Source organism: Malus sylvestris, chromosome 13 (genome assembly GCF_916048215.2).
Source record: "Malus sylvestris chromosome 13, drMalSylv7.2, whole genome shotgun sequence".
Taxonomy (NCBI): domain Eukaryota; kingdom Viridiplantae; phylum Streptophyta; class Magnoliopsida; order Rosales; family Rosaceae; genus Malus; species Malus sylvestris.
In genome coordinates this window covers 10,297,541-10,319,470 of record NC_062272.1, presented here as the reverse complement: position 1 = coordinate 10,319,470, position 21,930 = coordinate 10,297,541, and the positions used below count along the sequence as shown (strand labels likewise).

General features: G+C 37.2%; 3 protein-coding genes across 5 annotated transcripts; 2 read left to right on the top strand and 1 right to left on the bottom strand.

Annotated features, from left to right (window-relative positions):
- The first annotated feature begins 220 nt into the window (after positions 1-220).
- On the top strand, positions 221-2,368 carry LOC126595176 (BTB/POZ and MATH domain-containing protein 3-like). 2 transcript variants are annotated; one of them, XM_050261562.1, is made up of 6 exons: positions 221-375; positions 449-578; positions 716-885; positions 994-1,276; positions 1,394-1,560; positions 2,048-2,368. In XM_050261562.1, the coding sequence occupies exons 1-6, from the start codon at positions 354-356 to the stop codon at positions 2,200-2,202; spliced, it is 927 nt and encodes a 308-aa protein (XP_050117519.1). In that variant the 5' UTR covers positions 221-353; the 3' UTR covers positions 2,203-2,368. The 2 variants fall into 2 exon arrangements, with proteins under 2 accessions (XP_050117519.1, XP_050117518.1); XM_050261561.1 differs by having other exon boundaries at positions 991-1,276.
- Positions 2,369-2,827: 459 nt separating this feature from the next.
- LOC126595169 (autophagy-related protein 8i-like) lies at positions 2,828-5,741 on the bottom strand. Of its 2 annotated transcripts, XM_050261553.1 has the most exons (6): positions 5,736-5,741; positions 4,737-4,815; positions 4,570-4,625; positions 3,797-3,849; positions 3,203-3,321; positions 2,828-3,113 (listed from the first exon to the last, which is right to left on the bottom strand). In XM_050261553.1, the coding sequence occupies exons 2-6, from the start codon at positions 4,774-4,776 to the stop codon at positions 3,025-3,027; spliced, it is 357 nt and encodes a 118-aa protein (XP_050117510.1). In that variant the 5' UTR covers positions 4,777-4,815; positions 5,736-5,741; the 3' UTR covers positions 2,828-3,024. The 2 variants fall into 2 exon arrangements, with proteins under 2 accessions (XP_050117510.1, XP_050117509.1); XM_050261552.1 differs by lacking the exon at positions 5,736-5,741 and having other exon boundaries at positions 4,737-4,979.
- A 12,231-nt stretch (positions 5,742-17,972) lies between these two features.
- On the top strand, positions 17,973-20,418 carry LOC126596202 (S-adenosylmethionine synthase 2-like). Its single transcript, XM_050262715.1, has 2 exons — positions 17,973-18,138; positions 18,832-20,418. Exon 2 carries the CDS (start codon positions 18,842-18,844, stop codon positions 20,021-20,023), a length of 1,182 nt encoding a protein of 393 aa, XP_050118672.1. The 5' UTR covers positions 17,973-18,138; positions 18,832-18,841; the 3' UTR covers positions 20,024-20,418.
- The last annotated feature ends 1,512 nt before the right edge of the window (positions 20,419-21,930 follow it).

Genomic DNA, 21,930 nt, shown 5'->3' with positions numbered 1-21,930 from the left:
TTGACCAGTAAATTTCAAGTAGCATCTCGTGTTTAGCTAAAAACTTTGTATGGCTAGTCTAATCTTAACTTGTTCGTCAATGCTAAACCGTAAACATTGTTCCTTTTAATAAGAACTAAAATTCCAGAACATGTGTTTGGAAGCACCCACAAGTAGGTATTGGATACCTTTTCAATGAAACCAAGGCAACCCTTTAGAAGCAAAGCATAACAGTTCAATCTTCAAAAAGGTTTCAAGTTAGGAATAACACCTTTAATATTTCCTTTATAAAAGCGGCAAAACATATTTTGTTCTGCAACTGAAAACCATTTGAATTCTTTGTAATCGAATCATTGAAAATTAAGTTTATCGACATGACTAGTCATATCTTCGATGGTAAGATGCTCTATCTGTTTGCTTGATTGTGCTGGAGTTGAAAGCAGTAACTATTGTACAAATTTTATTTCAGGGATTTTGAGAAAAATTTCTGATGCACCGCCAACTCATTACACGGTAAAAATCCAGTCGGTTTCATTGCTCACCAAAAAATCAGTGGAGAAATACGAATCCGGGGACTTTGAAGCCGGAGGACACAAATGGTACAATCCTTTCTCTCAATTTCTAAGAACAAATTCTTACTATTCTTTTTTCGTAAGCTTTGCAATAATTGTTGGTATTTTCTTCTTATTTTCGAGCTACTTAATTTAGAGTACTATAATTTGTTGTTTTGCTTCAGGAAACTGGTTTTCTATCCAAATGGAAACAAGAACAGGAATGTAAAAGAACACATCTCTCTCTACTTGGTAAGGTCAGGATCAAATGCTCTCCAGGTTTCATCGGAAGTGTATGCTGTTTTCAGGTTGTTTTTGCTCGATCAGAACAATGGGAACTACACTGTTTTTCAAGGTACTAATACTTTCCTTCAATTCACAAATATAAACAAGCTTATAGTTCTCATAATTGTGAAGCATCGTCTCATTTTCTTATATGTTTTCCCTGTGCATTGCTTAGAAGAAAAGGAAAGGTGCTTTCATGGGTTGAAACCCGAATGGGGATTCGATCAATTTCTCTCGCACAAAGTTTTCAATGAAGCTTCCAATGGATTCCTCATTGATGACAACTGTGTGTTCGGAGCGGAGGTCTTTGTTTCTAAAGAGAGCATGACAGGCAAAGGAGAGTGTCTATCGATGGTAAAGGATCCTGTTATGTACAAGAATATTTGGAGGATTGACAACTTCTCAAAGCTAGTCGGCGAATCCTACGACTCAAAAGTATTCACTGCCGGAGACCAGAAATGGTATGTAACCCTGAACTTGTTAGACTTCGCTTCCTGTATAAGAAATTTCTCTCAAAGACATCGGAAACTTAAGCAGAGTCAAGTAAAAGTTTTGTAAATATGTTGGTTGCTTTGCAGGAAGATGCAGCTCTATCCCAAGGGAAAAGGCAATGGAATTGGTACCCATCTGGCACTTTATCTGGCGTTAGCCGAACCGAAATCTCTTCCTCCTGGCTGTAAAATATATGCAGAGTTTACCCTACGCCTCCTAGACCAGGTGAATGGCAGGCATCAGTTTGGTAAAGGTAAAGATTCGTTATTCCTGTTGCTACATAATCATATGAGGAAATAAGGATTTGAACATGTTACAAACTTTAAAATTAAAGGGTGGTTTTATTGCCGCCCCCTAATGAAATTCACCCCATGGACAACCACGGGTGCTCGAGTTCTTCGTGGCATTTGAATCGCGATGGCAACGACGATGGTGATGCTTATTGTTGAACTCTCGTTCAGTGGAAAGTTGATATCGAGAATTTTTGCTTGCAATCCACTGAAAATGTTCACAACTTTTTGGTTGGTTGTTGCGAAATGTTGCGGGATGTTGAGACTCTTGTTTCTAGTAGAAAGCAACTGAATATTTTGAGTAACATTAAGAGGACGATAAATCGTACACAAACGACAATTTAATCTGTTTACTGCCACTTAGTTTTATTTTTTATTAAAAGTTTGCAACCTATGTGTGCATTTTAATCCAAAATACTTGTAAACTGATAATACTTTTGGTGCTTGTAGCAAATCATTGGTTCAGTGCCTCAGATTCGGAATGGGGATGGTGGAGATTCATTACACTGGGATTTTTGAATCAGGCAAGCATGGGGCTTGTGTCGAAGGATACATGCATCGTCGAGGCAGAGGTCATCGTCCATGGAATTACTAGTGCACTGTAGCCGAATTGTAAAACAGTAATAAATGTCTGCTGTGTGAAACTTTGGGGCGTAAAATACTAAAAAATGTCAAATAAGGTGCTAAAACCATATTCGCTAGACTTGTTAGTCCTGTGTATGGAAGTATTGCTTCCGACCTTCATGGTGAATAAATACATCATTCTCTACTCTTCTTATGCTCTTCTTGTTTTCGATTTCTTTTTTCCTTCAAAAATTTTATTGTGCAGCGGAGCATAGAAATAGAATACACGAGACTTTTTCACTGCTAGATCTTGGTTTAGAGCATTTTCACTCATTGTCAAAGGGCAAGGGCTTGGAAAATGCCATGCAAAGCTTGCCCAAATGCCCGCTTGCGCCAGCGGGTAAGGTTGACGTCGATATTACATCAGCAACGTTTATGATTTTTGTTTTTTTTTTTTTTTTTTTTTTTTTTTTTTTTTTTTTTTTTTTTTTTTGGTGTTAGCCGCGTATAATACACTCATGAATGGAGGTACTCTGGTAGGACGGTTAAAGCACCGGGACATACTTTTGAGGCACTGCAAGTGCAACCTCAATTCGACAACTCTGGTAGTTTGCGGAGGAAAAGTTCGGAAATATATTGGGACGGGAAAGAAAAACGAGACAATACTGAATTGGTAAATGTTGCATTATTAAAAGTACCAACTTTACAGAATTCACAATGAATCAAATATACAACGAACATGATAATACAGAGTGAAGCACGCCTCACGGGCCCATTCGGATTGAGAACAAGTTAACAATGAATACTTACAAGTCACTGAGATGGACGAGGCGATTAGATGATTAGGGGAGGAGATGGCAAGGTTAACCAAAGGTTTTCTCGCTGCTGTAACACATATACAGGAAACCGTCGTCCTCCTTGTAAGTTTCGTAGATGGAATCCATGCGACTGGCTGTAAATGAAATAGATAAAAGAGAGCGTTAGAAGGTTCGAAAATGATGCAGACGCTAAACCAGCCGAATGGTTAACAGGCTCTTTTACCTGTTTGAGGTAAAGTGTTCTTCACAAAAACAAAAAGAGCTTTCCCCGGAGTCAAGTGAAGCCTGCTGCTTAAGATATGGATAAACTGCCCGACAGACATATCTCTAGGAACAAGGAATCTAGATGAAACAAGGAAACACGGGTTAGAGGTTATTCTCCTTAAAGTGCGAACGCATAAACAATAGGCCAAAATTGTCTACGAAGTAAACCAATTTCTACCAACTTTTTGAATTATCTACATTCGGATTATACTAAACTGCAGATAAGGGAAACTCATCCAACCACACATCTGCTACCAAAGGACAGAAAAGCAAGCAAAAAGGTCAAAAGATCCTCAGAACACAGAGACAGAGCAAGTAACAGAAGCCAAGCTCTCTGTTTTTCAGGAACGAAAAGTTATATAGTCAGGATTCCTACAAGTATGCCAAAGAAACTAGGAGGAAGGACCTAGAGACGGAAACTTTACTGAATATCAAAAGTCCTGGATGCTAGAAAGTGTTATTTGCAAGTTTTGATCTGAAACTATGAAGCCATATGGGATATAGCATTTAAGTTTGTTCCTAACAGAAGAGAACTGTGGCAACTAAAACATACTTTTTCTTTTCCATTTCCGGCAGGTCTGTCCTGGAATATCTTTCAAGGATCACCTGCAGAAAAACATAAAAAGAACACCCTCGTCAGTTTTGACATCGTATCAACGCTCGCAACAAATCTTCCAATAAAGTCTAACCGTGTTGCTTCTACTCAAATTAAGCCGCTCTATGATTGTACACGGTTTTCACATAAAATCTTCCTAAAATAATCACTTCCTCCCGTGTTTGTCAGATCTATACACGACACGCGACGAAAAAAACATCGATCAGTAATACACAGCTCTCGGGGGTGACAATGGGAATCATCGTGTTTAATTTACTTCCATGTTCCAAAAGTTTTGGAAAAAACTGCCTGAAAGCGATCAAACCCGCATAACACATCAACAACTGTACAAAAGAAAATGACGGACATTCTTCACATACGTAATCCACAGGAATTAAAATTTGTCCTTTTTTCAACAGACAAACCAACAATTTGCCATTTCTAAGCATCCATCCATCAAAATCTTTCAGCCACTAAAATGTTATCATCTCTCAATCGGGTCAAAGTCAAATTGTAATAAAATAATAAATTAATAATTTAACAAAGCAAAAACGCGTAAACAAATCCAGAAATTCTAGTTAACCAATAGCATCAACAAGAACATATTTCAATTTTTCAAATTACAAGCATATTATTTCCCACAATCTTGGCATTTCTAATTCACATTTTTCCAACAAAAACACAAATCACAGAAAATTAAAACTAAAAATTGCAGAAAATTGAAAACTCACCGGAACTCGATCTGGGTATTTCGAAATTATAAGTTTCGATTCTTCAACTCGTTCATCTAAACCAAAAGCAAAAATACCCAATAATTAGCACCACACAAAAAAAAAATCACAATTTCGCACCTTTTCCATAAATTATTGAATAGAAAATAGAGGAGGGAAAATCAAACCGAATGAGAACTCCTGCTTGAAGGACTGGATCTTCCCCATAAAGCTTGAACCTTTTTCCCTTTTTGAGATTGAGAGAGAAGAGAGAGAGTCTGAAAAAAAGCCTGAAACGAATCAATCAAAGCAAAACTTTGGGACTCTTTTTCTTCCAATTTTATAGAAAAAGTTTAGAGAGAGAGAGAGAGAGGAGAGAGAGGGGGGACAGAGAGAAAGACGTGTCGAAGAGGAGAAAGCTACAAGTGTTACGTACACCGCTCACAAACGCACCTCACAAGTCGTTTTCTGTTGCTTTAAGCTTCGGCGTTCCTTTGCTCAACAACCGATACGTTGCTCGGTCGTTTTTGGGCCGAGATTTTCGGCTTTTTATGCGGTCTGCGGGTTTTAGTGGGCCGGATTCAGCCCGATCCGAAAGGATATGGTATCTTTCAACAGAATATTTCCCATGCCTTTAACAAAAACAAGAAATTATATCCTTTAGTCTTTTTAGTTTTCGATTGTCGAATCAAATAAATTAAAAAATATCAATAAACAAAATTAACAATGACCTGTGAGAGGTAAAAATGGGTATGAATATCACTATCCAAGTTGAAACCTTGGTCTTCTCTCAATGTATTTGTTGCCCCATTCTTTGATCAAGCAATATAGCTCGTGAAATTTAAACTCCGAATCTCCTCTAACAAAATTAGAAGATCTGAACTAGGTCAACATTTGGATGGATTCATGAGCAAGGCAAGAGATTGAGAAAGTCATCCATGAAATCGAGCAAATGGAGCAAGCCCATAGGTCCATATCAGGGGCCCTGCATAAAAATTAAAAAAAATGTATGTTGTAAAATAGGAAATATTGATGTCATATTAATGGAAATTCATTTAACTTGATATGATGTGACAAGAATAATAAGCGAATAAATAATTGACATTAAAAATAAAACATTGTTGTATGTGTATTTGATTGAACGATTTAGGGTTTAGAGAGAGAGAGGGGTCCGGCAATATTGAGGGGAGAAGAGAGAGTGATTTAATTGTGAGGTGTATTTGATTCACCTCATTATGCCTTTATTTATAGTAGTATGATAGGTAAAAACCTTTCCCTTTAGGATTACAACATTTAATAAGTAACCTACTTCTAATAGGAATATAAGATACATTCTCATATCTACTAGGATTTACAGAGTCACATTCTTATTCTAAATATGGCTGCAACACTCCCCCTTGAGTGTGTAAATACTCAACAAATCATCGCACCAAATCTTCAGCAAATAAGGTAGAATAGTTGATGAAGTCATCGACACAATGGGTGATCACGAGTCTCAAATTTATTTGAAGTATGCATTTGTAGTAAAACTCACAAAACCTCGCTATGTTAAACCCAAGGCATGGGAAAAACCCATAGACTAAGAAGAAAGTTGAGAAGTATGCATAATGTCTAAAACAAACGTCAAACAAGACGAAAGTAGTGAACTCAACAGAGTATGATCATCCCAGGATGGGTGCCTCATTAAAACCTAGTTAGGTAGCAAAAACTCAGTGGGAAAAATACTCCTAATCGTAGGAAAAAGAGTACATCAAGATCATGTGAGTATGCTTCTAGATACTTCCCATGAGCTAGACATAATTTCTAAATAAGAGAACTATAAGCGATTCAACTCAGGTAATTTACACATATTGATTCCTTGGACGAGCTTTTGAAAACTAGACTTGGTGAAGAGATCGGCCAGGTTTTCTTGGGAACAGATTTGCTTGACTTCAATGTTCTGATGCTGCTGTTGCTAGTGTGAGTAAAAGAACTTTAGCGTTATGTGATTGGTGGTGTCTCCCTTGATATATCCTTTCTTTAACTGCTCGATACATGTTGCATTGTCTTCAAAGATCGTCGTAAGAAGGTCTACGATTGATATAAGACCACTAATACTTCGAATGTGTCCCATAACTCCTCTTAGCCAAAAGCACTCACGCAATGCTTCATGCAGGGCGAGAATCTTAGCATGGTTCGACAAAATCATAACTATCGTTTGCTTGGTAGACCTCCAAGATATAGCAGTGTCTCCAACGGTAAAGACATAGCCCGTTTGAGAACGTGTCATATGCCGGTCAGACAGATATCCAGCATCTGCGTAACTAACAAGATGAGAATCAATCCGATGACCATAGAGGGCGACAATACTCGAAGATTAGCGGGTATAGAACAAGCCCAAATCTGTTGTACCCTTGATGTCACGCCCCAATCCCGACCTACGTCCAGGACCGACACGTGACGTCATAAAAAACTAGTATATCTAACATACCCCGTTTCCGATATATGTTTCAAGCTCAACTCATGCCTAGAATTTGGGTAGTATTTTTTTTTTTTTTTTGTATACTTTATGGCTGCATCTAACCTCCTCGTTAGACTACCTACATACCCTCAATAGGGATCAAGTCACTCGTAGTTCACCATTCACAAAATTTGACATTTATCCCACTGAGTTCAAGCAGAAAGCATAGCATTCCTCAATCATTTAATATTACCTGATAACATGAAATTCTTGGGCTCAGGCTACAAAACAAACCCTCATGAAATCATGATTTCTCTTCCATCCTACATATAAATTATTATGTCTCATCATGATATCACAATTCACAACATACATCATATTTAAGAACCGATGAAACACAAAACCATTCTCTACCCACATTAATTAATGAATTTGATCAAAGTAATAACAATCATTCCCATATCTTCTAAATTCATACCTTATGAAATCATAATCGAATTGTAGAAAATCTCAAAGAAGTCACCTATACGTCCAACATCTTTTCTAACTCAATTCACAAGATTCTCGAAACCATTGACACAAATATATATAAAACTAAGGCTAGAGTGACGCAGTTAGGCCAAGCATATTTCTCCAAATAATGAGATTTCAGACCACTCTACGAAATCCAACAACCTCGGGTTCCGGACCACTTAACGAAACCAAACTAAATATGATCGCCTATCAAATGTATCAAGTACAACTAATCATCATCACCTCTAGAATGCGTATGGTCCCCCATCGTGAATATACCAAGCAGAACCATAAGCCTAATTTTATCGTGCAGACAGTGATCACCTATCGTGGATATACCAAACATGATCACCCCTAACAGTCCCCCATCGCGGATATACCAAGTAGGACTGTATCATATAACTCTAGGTAGTGATCACCCATTGCGAATATGCCAAGCATGATCACTTCTAGCATACGTATGGTCCCCCATCGCGGATATACCAAGCAGAACCATCCATGTACCACTACTACATGGTGCGGTCTCATCATCACACATTATACCTAATTATATGTATACACGCTATCGATTCCCCATATCAGCCAGCATTTAGTCATATGAAGCACAGCACAAGGAATTCCCCTAATTACTATTTCTACTAAAAAATCTAATAAAGTACCTAACTCATCTCCTGACTTTCATCCCTATCACATACTAGGTAGTAATGCCAATTTCAAATCGGTATTCAGTTGGCAATCATATCCAAATAATTATCAAACAATAATTAGATCCCATAATTGTCATAACATTCATCATAATTATCATTCACATTATTAAAAAGATAATTAAACACATATATATCACAAACATCATTAGTACACAAGCCAAATCATATGTAATCAGCATAGATCTATGGCTAAATATATAAAAATCACATCTCAATAGAAATCATATTTATAAGACCAAATCATATTCACAAATGGTACCAATATAAGAAATTAAAATAATAATCATATCTCATATATTCAAGTCACTATCTAACCAATATAGGCCCACTAGACTTCAATTTGTCCCTTAGTACTAATTTTATTATTTAGAACGTTTCGAGACATGTTGACCACAAATCAACTCTCGATCAACGATAGGGTCCACAACTCTACGTAATTCGATCCTAAAGATCCGCACATCGGATTTCTAATCCATAACTTCCCAAACTCCACATTATGCTTTTAGAATAACATACTAAAATTTCATTATGATCCAACGATTGGATTGTCGTCAATCACACAAACAAAGGGCGGTCCAATTTGATCATCACACCAAACAATTGAATTTCGGGAAACCGAGCTAGACATAGGTTCACAGGGTCACTAGAAGGTATTTGGTACTTAGACAACACTCATGGACGGTCCCACGCACCGCCACATGCGGTGGTAGCCAAGGTGGAGGGTTTAGAAACCCCGAATTTTCAATATTAACTAAAAGAGCTCAAATTTACATAGTAGTTAGAGCTCAACAAGGGAAACACTTTTCACAATTAGGCCGATGATAAATTCTAACCGGAAACCGTCCAAATTCACCGGAGAAAACCGGATTTCTAGGGTTCTAAACACCCAGCTCTAAAATGAACACGAAAGCACAAACTAAGCATACTAACATGAAGATTATGAAGAGTAGATGAAGTTCCATACCTCACTCAAAGGAAATAGTTGCTGGAATCACCGGAAAAATGATAAAACCGCCAAAAAAGTCGTGGGCTTTGTGGCTTTGAATTGCAAAGATGGAAAAAAAAAGAAGGGAAATCTAACACTATAGAGATGTAGGGCTCGTCAAGAGCTTTCCATGGACACCAAGATCACCCAAAACGGAGCTCGGATGGAGGAGATACAAGCAGGTCAAGTTGGTGGGTTAACGAATCCATTCTCCCCCCCCCCCCCCCCCCCCCAAAAAAAACGGGTTAGAATTAGATCCTCTTTTTTTTTTTTTTTTTTTTTTTTTTTTTAAGAAACCTCCCTCCTTTTTAATTGGTCCCTTACTCTTTTCTTTTGCTTCTTTTTTTTCTCTGAATGGTCCATCAACTTTGATTGGTTACCATTCCCACATGATGAGAGTTTTAATTAATTTATAACCTATAGTTTAGTAAAACGATTTCAAACGTCCGCAACTATACCGTAATAATTTGGACTCGCAAACAGCTTTCGCCTACTTTCGTGGTTTCGAGATATATTTGAAAACGTTACTTGTGACCTCAAAAGGTCAACGAATAAATAATAATTTTTCAAACTTCACTTTTCGTAACTAGTTTAATTAAAATCTAAATTCAAATAAATTAATATAAATTCTCGAAAAATAATATAAAATCTCAATAATACAAATACGTAAATTATAACAATGAAATCCAGGAATGGGATTTCACACTTGAGGTAGTGGAAAATATCTTTAACATTATTCCAGTGTATGCGTGTGGGCTCATTGTTGTATCTTGCCATTAGATTAACAGCGAAAGAGAAGTCAAGTTTAGTGCACTGAGCCAAGTACAATAAAGCCCCAATTGCACTTAGGTAAGGAACTTCAGGTTCCAAAATCTCTTCATCGTCCTTCTTTGGACGGAAAGGATCTCGTATAGCATCTAAAGTTCGAACAACCATGGGTGTACTCGAAGGCTTAGCTTTATCCTCATTAAAATGACGCAACACCTTTTGGGTGTAGTTCGATTGATGTACTAAGATTCCATCTGAACAATGCTCGATCTCCAAACCGAGGCAATATCGAGTCTTCCCAAGATCTTTCATCTCAAATTTCGATTTCAAGTGTGCAGCAATTTCCTCAAGCTTTGCAGGAATCCCGATGAGGTTCATGTCATCGACATAAACTGCAACATTTGCAAATCCAGAATGTGACTTCTTTATGAACACGTATGGGCATAATTCGTTGTTCACATAATCCTGACTTGTCAAACATTCACTCAGACGGTTATACCACATCCGCTCGGATTGTTTCAATCCGTAGAGTAACCTCATCAACCTGATTGAGAGAGTGTTCCGTGGTCTAGAACTTTTATGAAAATTTCCGTATCTAGATCCCCATAGAGATATGCGGTTACCATGTCCATAAGTTGCATATTCGATTTTTCGGAAACTACCAAACTGATTAGGTAATGGAACATTATAACGTCCATTATAGGGGAATACGTCTTCTCGTAATCAATCCTAGGACACTGAGATAAGCCTTGCGTTACGAGGCGTGCTTTGTATCGCACTATTTCATTCTTCTCATAAAGCTTCCTCATGAAAACCCACTTGTAGCCAACGGGCTTCAAGTGTGGTGGTGTAGGAATGATAGGTATAAACACTTTACGTTTCATGAACGAATTGAGTTCGACTTGGATTGCTTGTTTCCTGTTTGACCAATCGGTTCTACGTCGGCATTCATCGATGAAACGTGGTTCAATGTCATTGCTAAGCATGATGTCAGTAGTTACTAAGTACACGAATGCATAGTCAACGATCATCTCTTTCCTATTCTAAACCTCATCTAATACTGCGTAGTGGACCTAAGTCTCGCGATTCTCAAAAGTTTGGCATTTTCGTCTGAAGTATCACTGTAATCTAGAATAACCTCATGCATTGGAACGAATTAGTGAGCGATGGTCGGATTCAAACTAGGGTCACTAGTTGGTGCCATCTTCCTCTTCCGGGGTTGTGAATCCTTCAAACCAAGGGGTCTACCACGGTTCAGGGTCGGAGCAGATGATTGGCTAGCCTCCAATGTACCTTATTGCATGGAAGATGTGGCCTCCCCACCTTCGGGGTACATCTATCCTTGCAGGTGCATTTGCAGCGGGTATATGTGATCTTGTCACCTTTGCTAGATCATTAAAAGCACCTGACATGCTTTGAGCAATGCTCTGAAGATTTATAATTCGTTGCACCTTAGTTTCAGACTGGACAGTGCGGGGATCTAAATGATACATAGTGGGAGCATACCACGACAATTAGCAATGTTTTACAGGAACGTTCGCATGTTTATCTCCCCCTAACGACGCAGAGTTTGTTTCTTGTTTTGTGATTGTACTTTGATATTTAAAAGTTTATGTGATTCCAATCTGTAGATTTAGACACCGCAACGCATAGTTTATTTCATATTCTGTGATTGTGCACTGATATTCAAATAGTTTATAAGGATTCAAGCACTGTGTTCCGATGTTTGTTTCATGTTCTGTGATTATACTTTGATATTCAAAAGTTTATGTGATTCCAACACTGCATTACAGTGTTGGTTTCATGTTCTATGGATTCAAACACTTTGTTGCATTGTTAGAGAGAGAGAGAGAGAAGAGACTGTGAAGATGAGATAGTTAAGGGCTGGTTGGACATAACGTGTGTTATAATATAAAGAGAGATAAGGAAAAATGGATAGAAAAGTCAAATTCCAAGTACTTATAATCACTTAAAGTCTATGTGACATTTATCATTGGCCATGCCTAATTAATAAAAATATATCATTGATATATGGTTAAATAGTAAAGTTTTTATTGATTTTTGCCTAAATTACCTAAATTTTAACTTAATTACAATTGGATTAATTTTTTTTTAACAAATGATATTATCTACATTAAAAGGATGGGGTGAACTTAGTCTCATAATGGGCTTGTGGTTTAAATTCACTTTTGGCGAGAATCGAACTTAAGACCTCTCACTTACAAGTGAAGAGAAATACTACTAAACCGTAGTAATAAATGGTCAATCAGATCATTTTAACATAGAAGAAGTTACCCATCTCTTCTTTGTTCACCCTTATCTTGCGGCACATCCACTACCTCTCCCTAGTCCCCGCCATCTCCCTAAACATTCCATTAACCACAAATCACCACAGCGAAAAACCCTATCTCTCTCCCTCCCCAAAATTGTTAACTCCACCCACAATATAACTTTTTAATATACAAGTTTGGCTTTTAAGCCAAAATGATCTTATAAATTGTCATAACTCCTTAGCCGTTGGATTCTATAAATTTATAAATATAAAACTAAAAAAATACACATATATGGTGGGTTAGCCTCACTAACCCAGGGGAATCCAGGGCTAAATTTGCCCCATAAATGAGTTTTAGATTTTAACTCATATTTGCCCCAAAGGTTGGAGCAAGTTAGGGTAAGTTTAGAACCCAAAATTTGAGTTTTACTTCAAGGGTTGGAGTAGGTCTTATGATATTGATAATATGTCAATCAAATTTATTTCAATTATAAATAGGTCAATGAGACTTTAAGCTACATTAAAACACCTCAATCAAATAAAAGTTCCAATTCATGCCATTGTCATTTACAACACTCAACCTCTCCATCTCCTTCATTGTAAACTGCACAAAACGCTTTCAGACTTCAACCTTAATAGCCTCGTAGCCATAAAACGATTTCAGACTTCAACCTCCATTGCCTCCCACCACCTTCAACCTCCATTTTTTAGCCTCACAACACCTCCCTTGTTAACTTTATGCCGCTCGAAATGATTTCATACTTTTGTCCTTATTCCGACGAACGATTCGCACTTGCGCCTAAGAAATTACATTCAAGTTTTTTTTTTCTTCCTATTTTCTTCTTGTTCTTCAATTTTTACGTTTTAGGTTATTTGAGTTGTGTTTTTGAGAAATTTGGTGTAATTTGCACACAACACCTTTTGGTTTTGAATTTGAGCTTGTTTGGATGTTAAATTGTTTAGGCATATCACAGGTTTAGTCTGTTTAGGTATATTTGTTGGCTCTGTGTATGTTTATTCATGGTGGTTATGTCGTTTAGTCTAATCGTCACTACTCATGGTCATTTTCTTAGGTTATGTGCTCCATTTTAAATTCTAAGTTTTGTAGATCTATACATTGCAACTCAATGTATGTTTTGTGTTCTACGAGTGTACATTGATACTAAAAAAGTTTTGTGAATTCAGACACTGTGTTGTAGTGTCTGTTTCTTGTTCTGTAATTGTACATTCATTTCAAAAGTTTGTGATTCAAACACTGTGTTGCAATATCAGTTTCTTGTTCTGTGGATTCAAACACTTCACTGTTGTGTCTGTCTCATGTTCTATGATTGTGCATTGATTTTCAAATAGTTTTCATGGATTCAGACACCACATTGTAGTGTTTGTTTCTTGTTTTGTGATTGTACTTTGATATTTAAAAGTCTAGGTGATTCCGATCTGTAAATTTAGACACTGCAACGCAGAGTTTGTTTCATATTCTGTGATTGTGCACTGATATTCAAATAGTTTATATGGATTCAAACACTATGTTCCAATGTTTGTTTCCTGTTCTGTGATTATACTTTGATATTCAAAAGTTTATATGATTCCAACACTGCATTGCAGTGTTGGTTTCCTGTTCTATGGATTCAAACACTTTGTTGCATTGTTAGAGAGAGAGAGAGAGAAGAGAAAGTGAAGAGGAGATAGTTAAGGGCTGGTTGGACATAACGTGTGTTAAAATATAAAGAAAGATAAGGAAAGATGGATAGAAAAGTCAAATTCCAAGTACTTATAGTCACTTAAAGTCTATGTGACATTTATCATTGGCCTATGCCTAATTAATAAAAATATATCATTGATATATGGTTAAATAGTAAAGTTTTTATTGTTTTTTTTGCCTAAATTACCTAAATTTTAACTTAATTACAATCGGATTAATTTTTTTTTAACAAAATGGGCTTGTGGTTCAAATTCACTTTTGGCGAGAATCGAACCTAAGACCTCTCACTTACAAGTGAAGAGAAATACACTAGACTGTAGTAATAAATGGCCAATCAGATCATTTTAACATAGAAGAAAAGTCAGTACCCGAAAGTTACCCATCTCTTCTTTGTTCACCCTTATCCTAAGTCACATCCACTACCTCTCCCTAGTCCCCGCCATCTCCCCAAACATTCCATTAACCACAAATCACCACAGAGAAAAACCCCATCTCTCTCCCTCTGTAAAATTGTTAACTCCACCCACAATATAACTTTTTAATATACAAGTTTGGCTTTTAAGCCAAAATGGTCTTATAAATTGTCATAACTCCTTACCTTGGTTATTGAAATTTAAAATCGATAGAAATTGTCATGAGATTGTCTACGGTCAATCAATTTGACCATTATGTCAAAAATCCCTATTAGATTGAAGAAACCACCAATTCAAATGAAAATGTTGATTTGGCAAAAATATCCTCAATTTAATAAAGATTTCTCATAGAATGATCAAAATGATTGATGGTGGACAATCTCAAAGACCACGCTTCTATTTATTTTAAATATCAAAGACCAAAATGCAGAATTATGTCAATTTCACAGACCATTTTGAATAAAAACATATAAGTTTTTATCGTTTATTTTCAATTTGAAATTGATTTTTTGAAAAAAAAAAATTATTTGGGAGGATTTGTTCATATGTACTTTGTCATTGTACTGTCACTCCACTCCACGCCCTTAAATTTTGAAGGCCTCACTAGCCCCCTCCCCTCCACGATAATCTATAAGGAACTATTCTTTGTTCAACATAAGCTATTGTTTTAATTATGTTTTAAGCCAAAACATAATTAATTGAGAAAATGAAATGGCCTAAAACAAAAAAGAACAAGAAATACAATCACGGTGCCACGTCCTTGTAGAGTAATTATATGCGTTAGGTCAGCACTAAACACGTCCACAGGACATCTCATGTGCAAAGCTTTTATTTTTATTTATTATTTTTTCGGATTGCAATTTGTAGATTTAATAGAGCATGTTCTATATAATTAACATTGCTTATCATAATATAGCACTATTAGGAAGCCACGCTTACGTTTGATTGGAATTGGACCATGCTTTTGCAACACTTGCCACTTGCGGTCCCATTTGCCTCAAGAAAATTGTGATACGATTAGAAAATATTACGTGATATATTATTTTACGTGTTATATTATAAATAGATAACATGACCAATGAATTATAAATTTTGACTTTGATTTTTTTATTGGGGGGTGGTTCTGTAGGAACTTTGACTGAAATAGTATACAATTGAAAAATGGGGTATGATATTCACACACCCCTTTTTACTTCTCTCACATCTTTTTAATTTTCGTCAATCGGATCGGATGAATTAAAGAAGATCAAATGACAGAATTAACAAAGTGTGTGAAAGAAGTAAAAAAAAATACGTGGAAAGCACACCCTTTGAAAAATGTATCTTTTGCCTCAGCATTTAGATTCATAGCAGTTTGATCCTATTAGGACAAAGGAATTAAATACCAAATGAAACATATGTTTTAAAAAGAAAACACTATATTTAAGAAAGAATACCAAGACTAACTAAATATTTTAGTAAAAATACATTTAGTGGAAATTAACTACAATGCTTACGGATATTTAATACAATCATCGTTAGATAGTCAAATAAAAAGATAGTTATGTGAATATATATTTAATATAATCATCATGAATCGATGACCATCTAGATGAAGATTATATTACATACATGTATATATTATAGTTAAATCCTGATTAATGACTAAAAAAGACATGTGAGATTACCATATTATCCTCAAACTTAACTCTTTTAGAGTTTTATCTTTCGCTTGGATGTACTTCTAAAATAACTGAAAGTGTTCTTAAAGAAAATTGTTTTAGGTTCCAAAAGCATTTGAAGTGTTTTCTACAAGAATGATCATTTATGTGCTTCTTTCAGGAAGCACTTTAAGTGTTTTTTCAGGATTCACTTGCATTTTTACTAAAAATTTGTTCTAAAAATATTTTCACCAAAAACACTTTCAGTCATTTTAAAAATACATCCAAACGAGATCTTATAAGTTCCCTTTAGAGCTTATGATAGACTTTGAGGGCTTACGGTTTTAAAAGGTTTGATAGTGTTTGGTTAATCATTTTGCGTTTCGGGTTTTAAAAGGTCCTTGAAAACTAGACATATGCCCTAAAGCGATTAACGCAGTTCAATTTTTAACTTCTCTAAAAGAAATATTACGTATGCAGGTTAGTCGCAATTTATTGGGAAGGTAAAATGCCTTGTATGGCCTTATGATAATAGGGTTGGGCGTTAGTTTTAACTTTTAAACTAGTATCTAAACTAAAAATAAGGTATTTGAGCTTAAACTTATTTTGGATTTGTATTTAAACTAAATTTCTTAAGAGAATTGTTATTAACATTTCAAAACTCTCATTGTCCACTCTAAACTTTTTATATTTAAAAAAAAAATACACTTGTGAAAACTACACAACGAGATTTTTAACTGGCCAATAACAATGTCCTTACGTAATTAGTTTTTTTAGTACATCGATATTTTACATTAAGGGGAGTGGGAGTTCGGCTAAGTCATACAATGGGCAGCCTAATTTGGTATTGAATTCGTCATTCACGAGATTCGAATATAAATACGTAATTAGTTAAACAGTTGAAAGTAACATTTTTTATTTATTTTTACCTAAGTTTGGTGGGGGTTGGTGGTGGTACCATAAAAAAAATTAAAAAAAAATCAAGATAGGATTATATAGAAAACGATGGAATACCAAATCACAAACTCACCAACCCACCCATACTCAGAAAATGATACAAACCCCAAATAAGCCAAAGCCTTTACCTTGTAGTAGAAAGACCCAACTCAACTTTTAAATCTTTCAATATAAATTCTCACCAATCTGTTCAGAAAATAGGACCAAACAAAATACCAAACTTCGCACGTAAAGGTGTTCTGGTTTGGAAATTAAGCTTTTCACGGGGTGTTCGGGACTGTATATTTTGATAAGATCAGTAGACTCAAACAACAAGTTTGTGATATAAGATATATCATTCTGAACCAAACATTGTAGTGAGCTCACATTGAGCCGTTCTGCACCAATTTTCATACTAAACTCGTAATTCATTCATATATATGTCTTATATTCGTAATGAGTTTGAACTCAATACAATTAAGTACGACTTAACACGACACAATACGATCGAAGTTATTAAACAATATCAAACCAAACACGACACAACAGAAATTATGTTCAACACAAAGTTTCAAACCAGAGGCGTCGGTCAGTTACAACCATCTCCAACTAAATTGTGGTCTTGCAGTTAGATTTCCAACGGGTTGATTGGCCAATCGACTAAAAAACGAAGGGTGTGATTAGTCAAAACCGTCGACTGATCACTACAGGCTGGGGTTGGTGGGATGCGCGGTAAACGCGTCCTCCGGCCATCTCAAAAATCCCTCGTTTTTTAATCTTGGAAAGAGATCCTTTACGGATCTTTTCCATCAAAATCAACGGATCAAATAATTTGAACTTTTAAAATTTGATTTAATGATTAAATACAAAAATCTTTTTAAAAATTATAATAATTTTAACCGTTGTATCAAATTTCAAGAAATCACTTGATCATGTGACATTGATGAGAGAGATCTGTTAATTTTTACACAACAACTCACCCCCACCGACGGCCGAGATTAAATATGATCCCCTTGATTCCCTTGCCACGTGACCGAGATGAATCTAACCCAAATTATGCAGCTTGGGGGGTGTGGAGGGCCACCCACATTCCCTATAAATTGGGACCTCAAAACCCTTACTTCCTCGAACCGCTTGAGGAGGAAACCACAAAAACCCATTCTTTTCCTCTACTCAAGCTACTCTCTCCCCCTTATCTCTCTCTCGATTCCCAGGTGCGTCTCTGTTCCCTTGTGGGTTTCCAGTTCGTCTCGTTTTGTTTGAATTTGGGTTTTAGATCTGTTGTTTGGAGTTGGTGGTTGTGGAATTGGAATCGTTTTGTGTGTGATTTGGGGAAATACGTGGAAATTGGATCTGGAGTTTTGTTAATTTGTGTGTATAAAATGGCTGCCTTTTTGTCGATTTGTTACCGTTTGGATAAGATTTTAGAAGTGGACTCTGACACCGCAGATTGAATTTTTGTTGAAATATGGAAAGTTTTGGATCTGGGTTTTGGTATTTTTAGTAGATCTATTGCAAAGTAGTTGCTTTTCTAGAATTGTGACTGTTGGAGTTTTAGATTTTAGAAGTGGACTATGACATTGCAGATCGAATTTTTTGTTAAATCTGGTAAAATTTGGATCTGGGTTTTTATTATTTTTAGCAAATCTATTGGAAAGTAGTTGCTTTTTCTCGAATTGTTACCGTTGGCCATTAAGATTTTAGAAATGGACTCTGACATTGCAGATCTGGTAGCAGTTTATGCGTGCAGTTGATTTAGTAATTCATGTCGTATTTTGAATTTTGGATCTGTATTTTGTTTTGCATGTGTTGAAATTTTAGATTTTGTTTGCAGAAGAATTGATAACTGTGTGGCCTTGTAGATTTTCATGTTCTTACTATGTGCTATGCTATTGTGTTTTTTTCAGATTGTAAGATATGGAGACCTTCTTGTTCACATCCGAATCAGTCAATGAGGGTCACCCAGACAAGCTCTGTGACCAGATCTCCGATGCAGTGCTCGATGCCTGCCTCACACAAGACCCCGACAGCAAGGTCGCCTGCGAGACCTGCACCAAGACCAACATGGTCATGGTCTTCGGAGAAATCACCACCAAGGCCAATGTGGACTATGAGAAGATCGTTCGTGACACATGCCGGACAATTGGTTTCGTATCAGACGATGTGGGTCTTGATGCCGACAACTGCAAGGTTCTTGTGAACATTGAGCAGCAGAGTCCTGACATTGCTCAAGGTGTCCATGGTCATTTCTCCAAGAGGCCTGAGGAAATTGGTGCTGGTGACCAAGGCCACATGTTTGGGTATGCTACTGATGAGACCCCCGAGCTCATGCCACTCACCCACGTCCTTGCAACCAAGCTTGGTGCCAAGCTCACTGAGGTTCGCAAGAACGGCACTTGTGCCTGGTTGAGGCCTGATGGCAAGACCCAAGTCACTATTGAGTATTTCAATGACAAGGGTGCCATGGTCCCAATTCGCGTCCACACCGTCCTGATTTCAACCCAGCACGATGAGACCGTGACAAACGATGAGATTGCCGCTGATCTCAAGGAGCATGTTATCAAGCCTGTGATCCCAGAGAAGTACCTTGATGAGAAGACCATCTTCCATCTCAACCCATCTGGCAGATTTGTGATTGGGGGCCCTCATGGTGACGCTGGTCTCACCGGCCGCAAGATCATCATCGACACCTATGGAGGATGGGGTGCTCACGGAGGTGGTGCCTTCTCAGGCAAGGACCCAACCAAGGTGGACAGGAGTGGTGCCTACATTGTGAGGCAGGCTGCAAAGTCCATTGTGGCCAATGGACTTGCAAGGAGGTGCATTGTGCAGGTTTCCTATGCCATCGGTGTGCCCGAGCCTTTGTCAGTGTTTGTTGATTCTTATGGCACCGGAAAGATCCCTGACAAGGAGATCCTCAAGATTGTGAAGGAGACATTCGATTTCAGGCCAGGCATGATCTCCATCAACCTGGACCTCAAGAGGGGTGGCAATGGAAGGTTTTTGAAGACCGCCGCCTACGGACACTTCGGGAGGGATGACCCCGACTTCACCTGGGAGGTTGTCAAGCCACTCAAGTGGGACAAGCCCCAAGCTTAAAGCTTTAATGGTGGCTCTTCAGTCTTCACCCCTTCGAATCAAAACATTGAATTGAATTAAGCCTCTGCTGCTCTCGCTCTCTCTCTCTCTCTCTCTCTATACAGGCATTGCGCCATTTGGGTTTTCTTTTATTAGTATTTTTATATTTTCGTGTTCTTTGAAGAATGTGTCATTAGTAGTTTATGATTATGAGGGGTTAACGGGGGTGTCAAAAAAAACATATGGAAGGTTGTGGGGGTTTTTTTTTCAAGGTTGTTTTGCTACCTCTGCTCGCAGAGATTAATAAGATTTGACAGACACAGAGGTGGTTTTGCGGTGGAGTAGCAACGATGTTCATTTGTTGTTGTGCACATTGGCAAGTTGCATTTCTAATACAATTGATGTGTTTTTTCTCATTGTTTTGTCACTTATCCCTCTACCCAATGAAGCGTTTTAATCCCCATTATTTTTTTCTACGTTCTGTAGTGTGCCTCGGTTATACAATGTGAACTTAGCTGTTAGATCATTGGTCAAGAATTCAATGACTTTAACGGCTAAAAATCTCAGGTATCTTGCCCGGAGTAAACTCTAGTTCGTATCTTATTCTTGACAATTTCTCCGACAGAAATGTGTTTTCAGATCTATGAGGTTAAGGCCTTTTAGGCTGTAAGCACGTTTATGCCTGCCTGGTTAGGAATCTGAAACTCTAGTCGGCGAGATAAGCATACGTCATGAATATGTCAAAATGATGATGTTACTTCAAAACAATCATGTATATGTACAATACACTACGGTGACAATGTTTCAGATCTATGAGGTTAAGATATTGATGTGGAGGGCAGACAATCCTTGTCCACAAAGCACATGTAACAGAAGAATGGGTTTCTTCTGGATGGACAAAAAGTGTAGTTTTACAAGCAAAATCGCTATCAAATGCCAGCTACCTTATCTTATTTGCTATATCTTCTCTGTTTCAATAATTTATTATCAATCATCTCATGATTCTAATATTCGTTATTGTGAAATTGATTTCAAGAAGAATACAAGATGATCAATTGGCGCTATTAAATTTGTTAAATTTGTCAATCAGTTTTTATTGCTCTTTACCTTCTGTTGATCTTAAAAACTATCAAGTCTACGTGGCGCACAAGCCGAGTAATTAAAAAGCTAACTATGTCCTTCGGTTGTGTGTGGGGCATGCCAACTCGACGGTCGAGCTTGACCGGTGAGTAAAATGAGTTGATGTTGCATTGGGCGCACTATTGACTTCTGAATCTCACGACTGCGGCCGAGAAAGGAACACGTCTCGACCTTCAGGTTTTAGAACCTGAAGACAAGGCTGTTAGTTCTACGAAGTTCAATATCAAATTCGGCTCTTAGGGTGCCGAATGTAGTAACCTGGTAACACCTCACTTCATCGAGAAGGCTGATGAGATGATCTCTACTAGTAAGGACTCGAAAATTCTTCTTGACCGAGACTTGGATAGGTAATCAATCGGTCTCGGAGCAATGCTGTTTATCCAAACTAAAGGTGCTTCATGGTCGAATGGTTCTACGGTTATAGTGTTGTTTATCCAAAGTGAAGATGTTCACCGGTTGCCTTCACAGTGCTATTTATCCAAACTGAAGATGTGTTGGCGAAAAAGTAAAATAAAAATCTCAAGGTTGTTGAGAGGTTTCGCGTAGAGCAAGAGTTTGTGCATGGCAGTTTGTGTGTTGAATTCGAAAGACCGCCTTTATGTTGCCATTGCCTCTATAACCGTAAGATTGTCGTCGTAAGTTGCAAAATAATAGGAATATTCTCTTTCAAATATGCATGATCCCGCTTGGCGTGGCCTTGATGATTTCGTAGAAACCAACTGAAACTCAAACTCTCAAAAGCCTACGCCTACTTAAACTTCTTATTGTTCCAAATATCCATTGTTAAA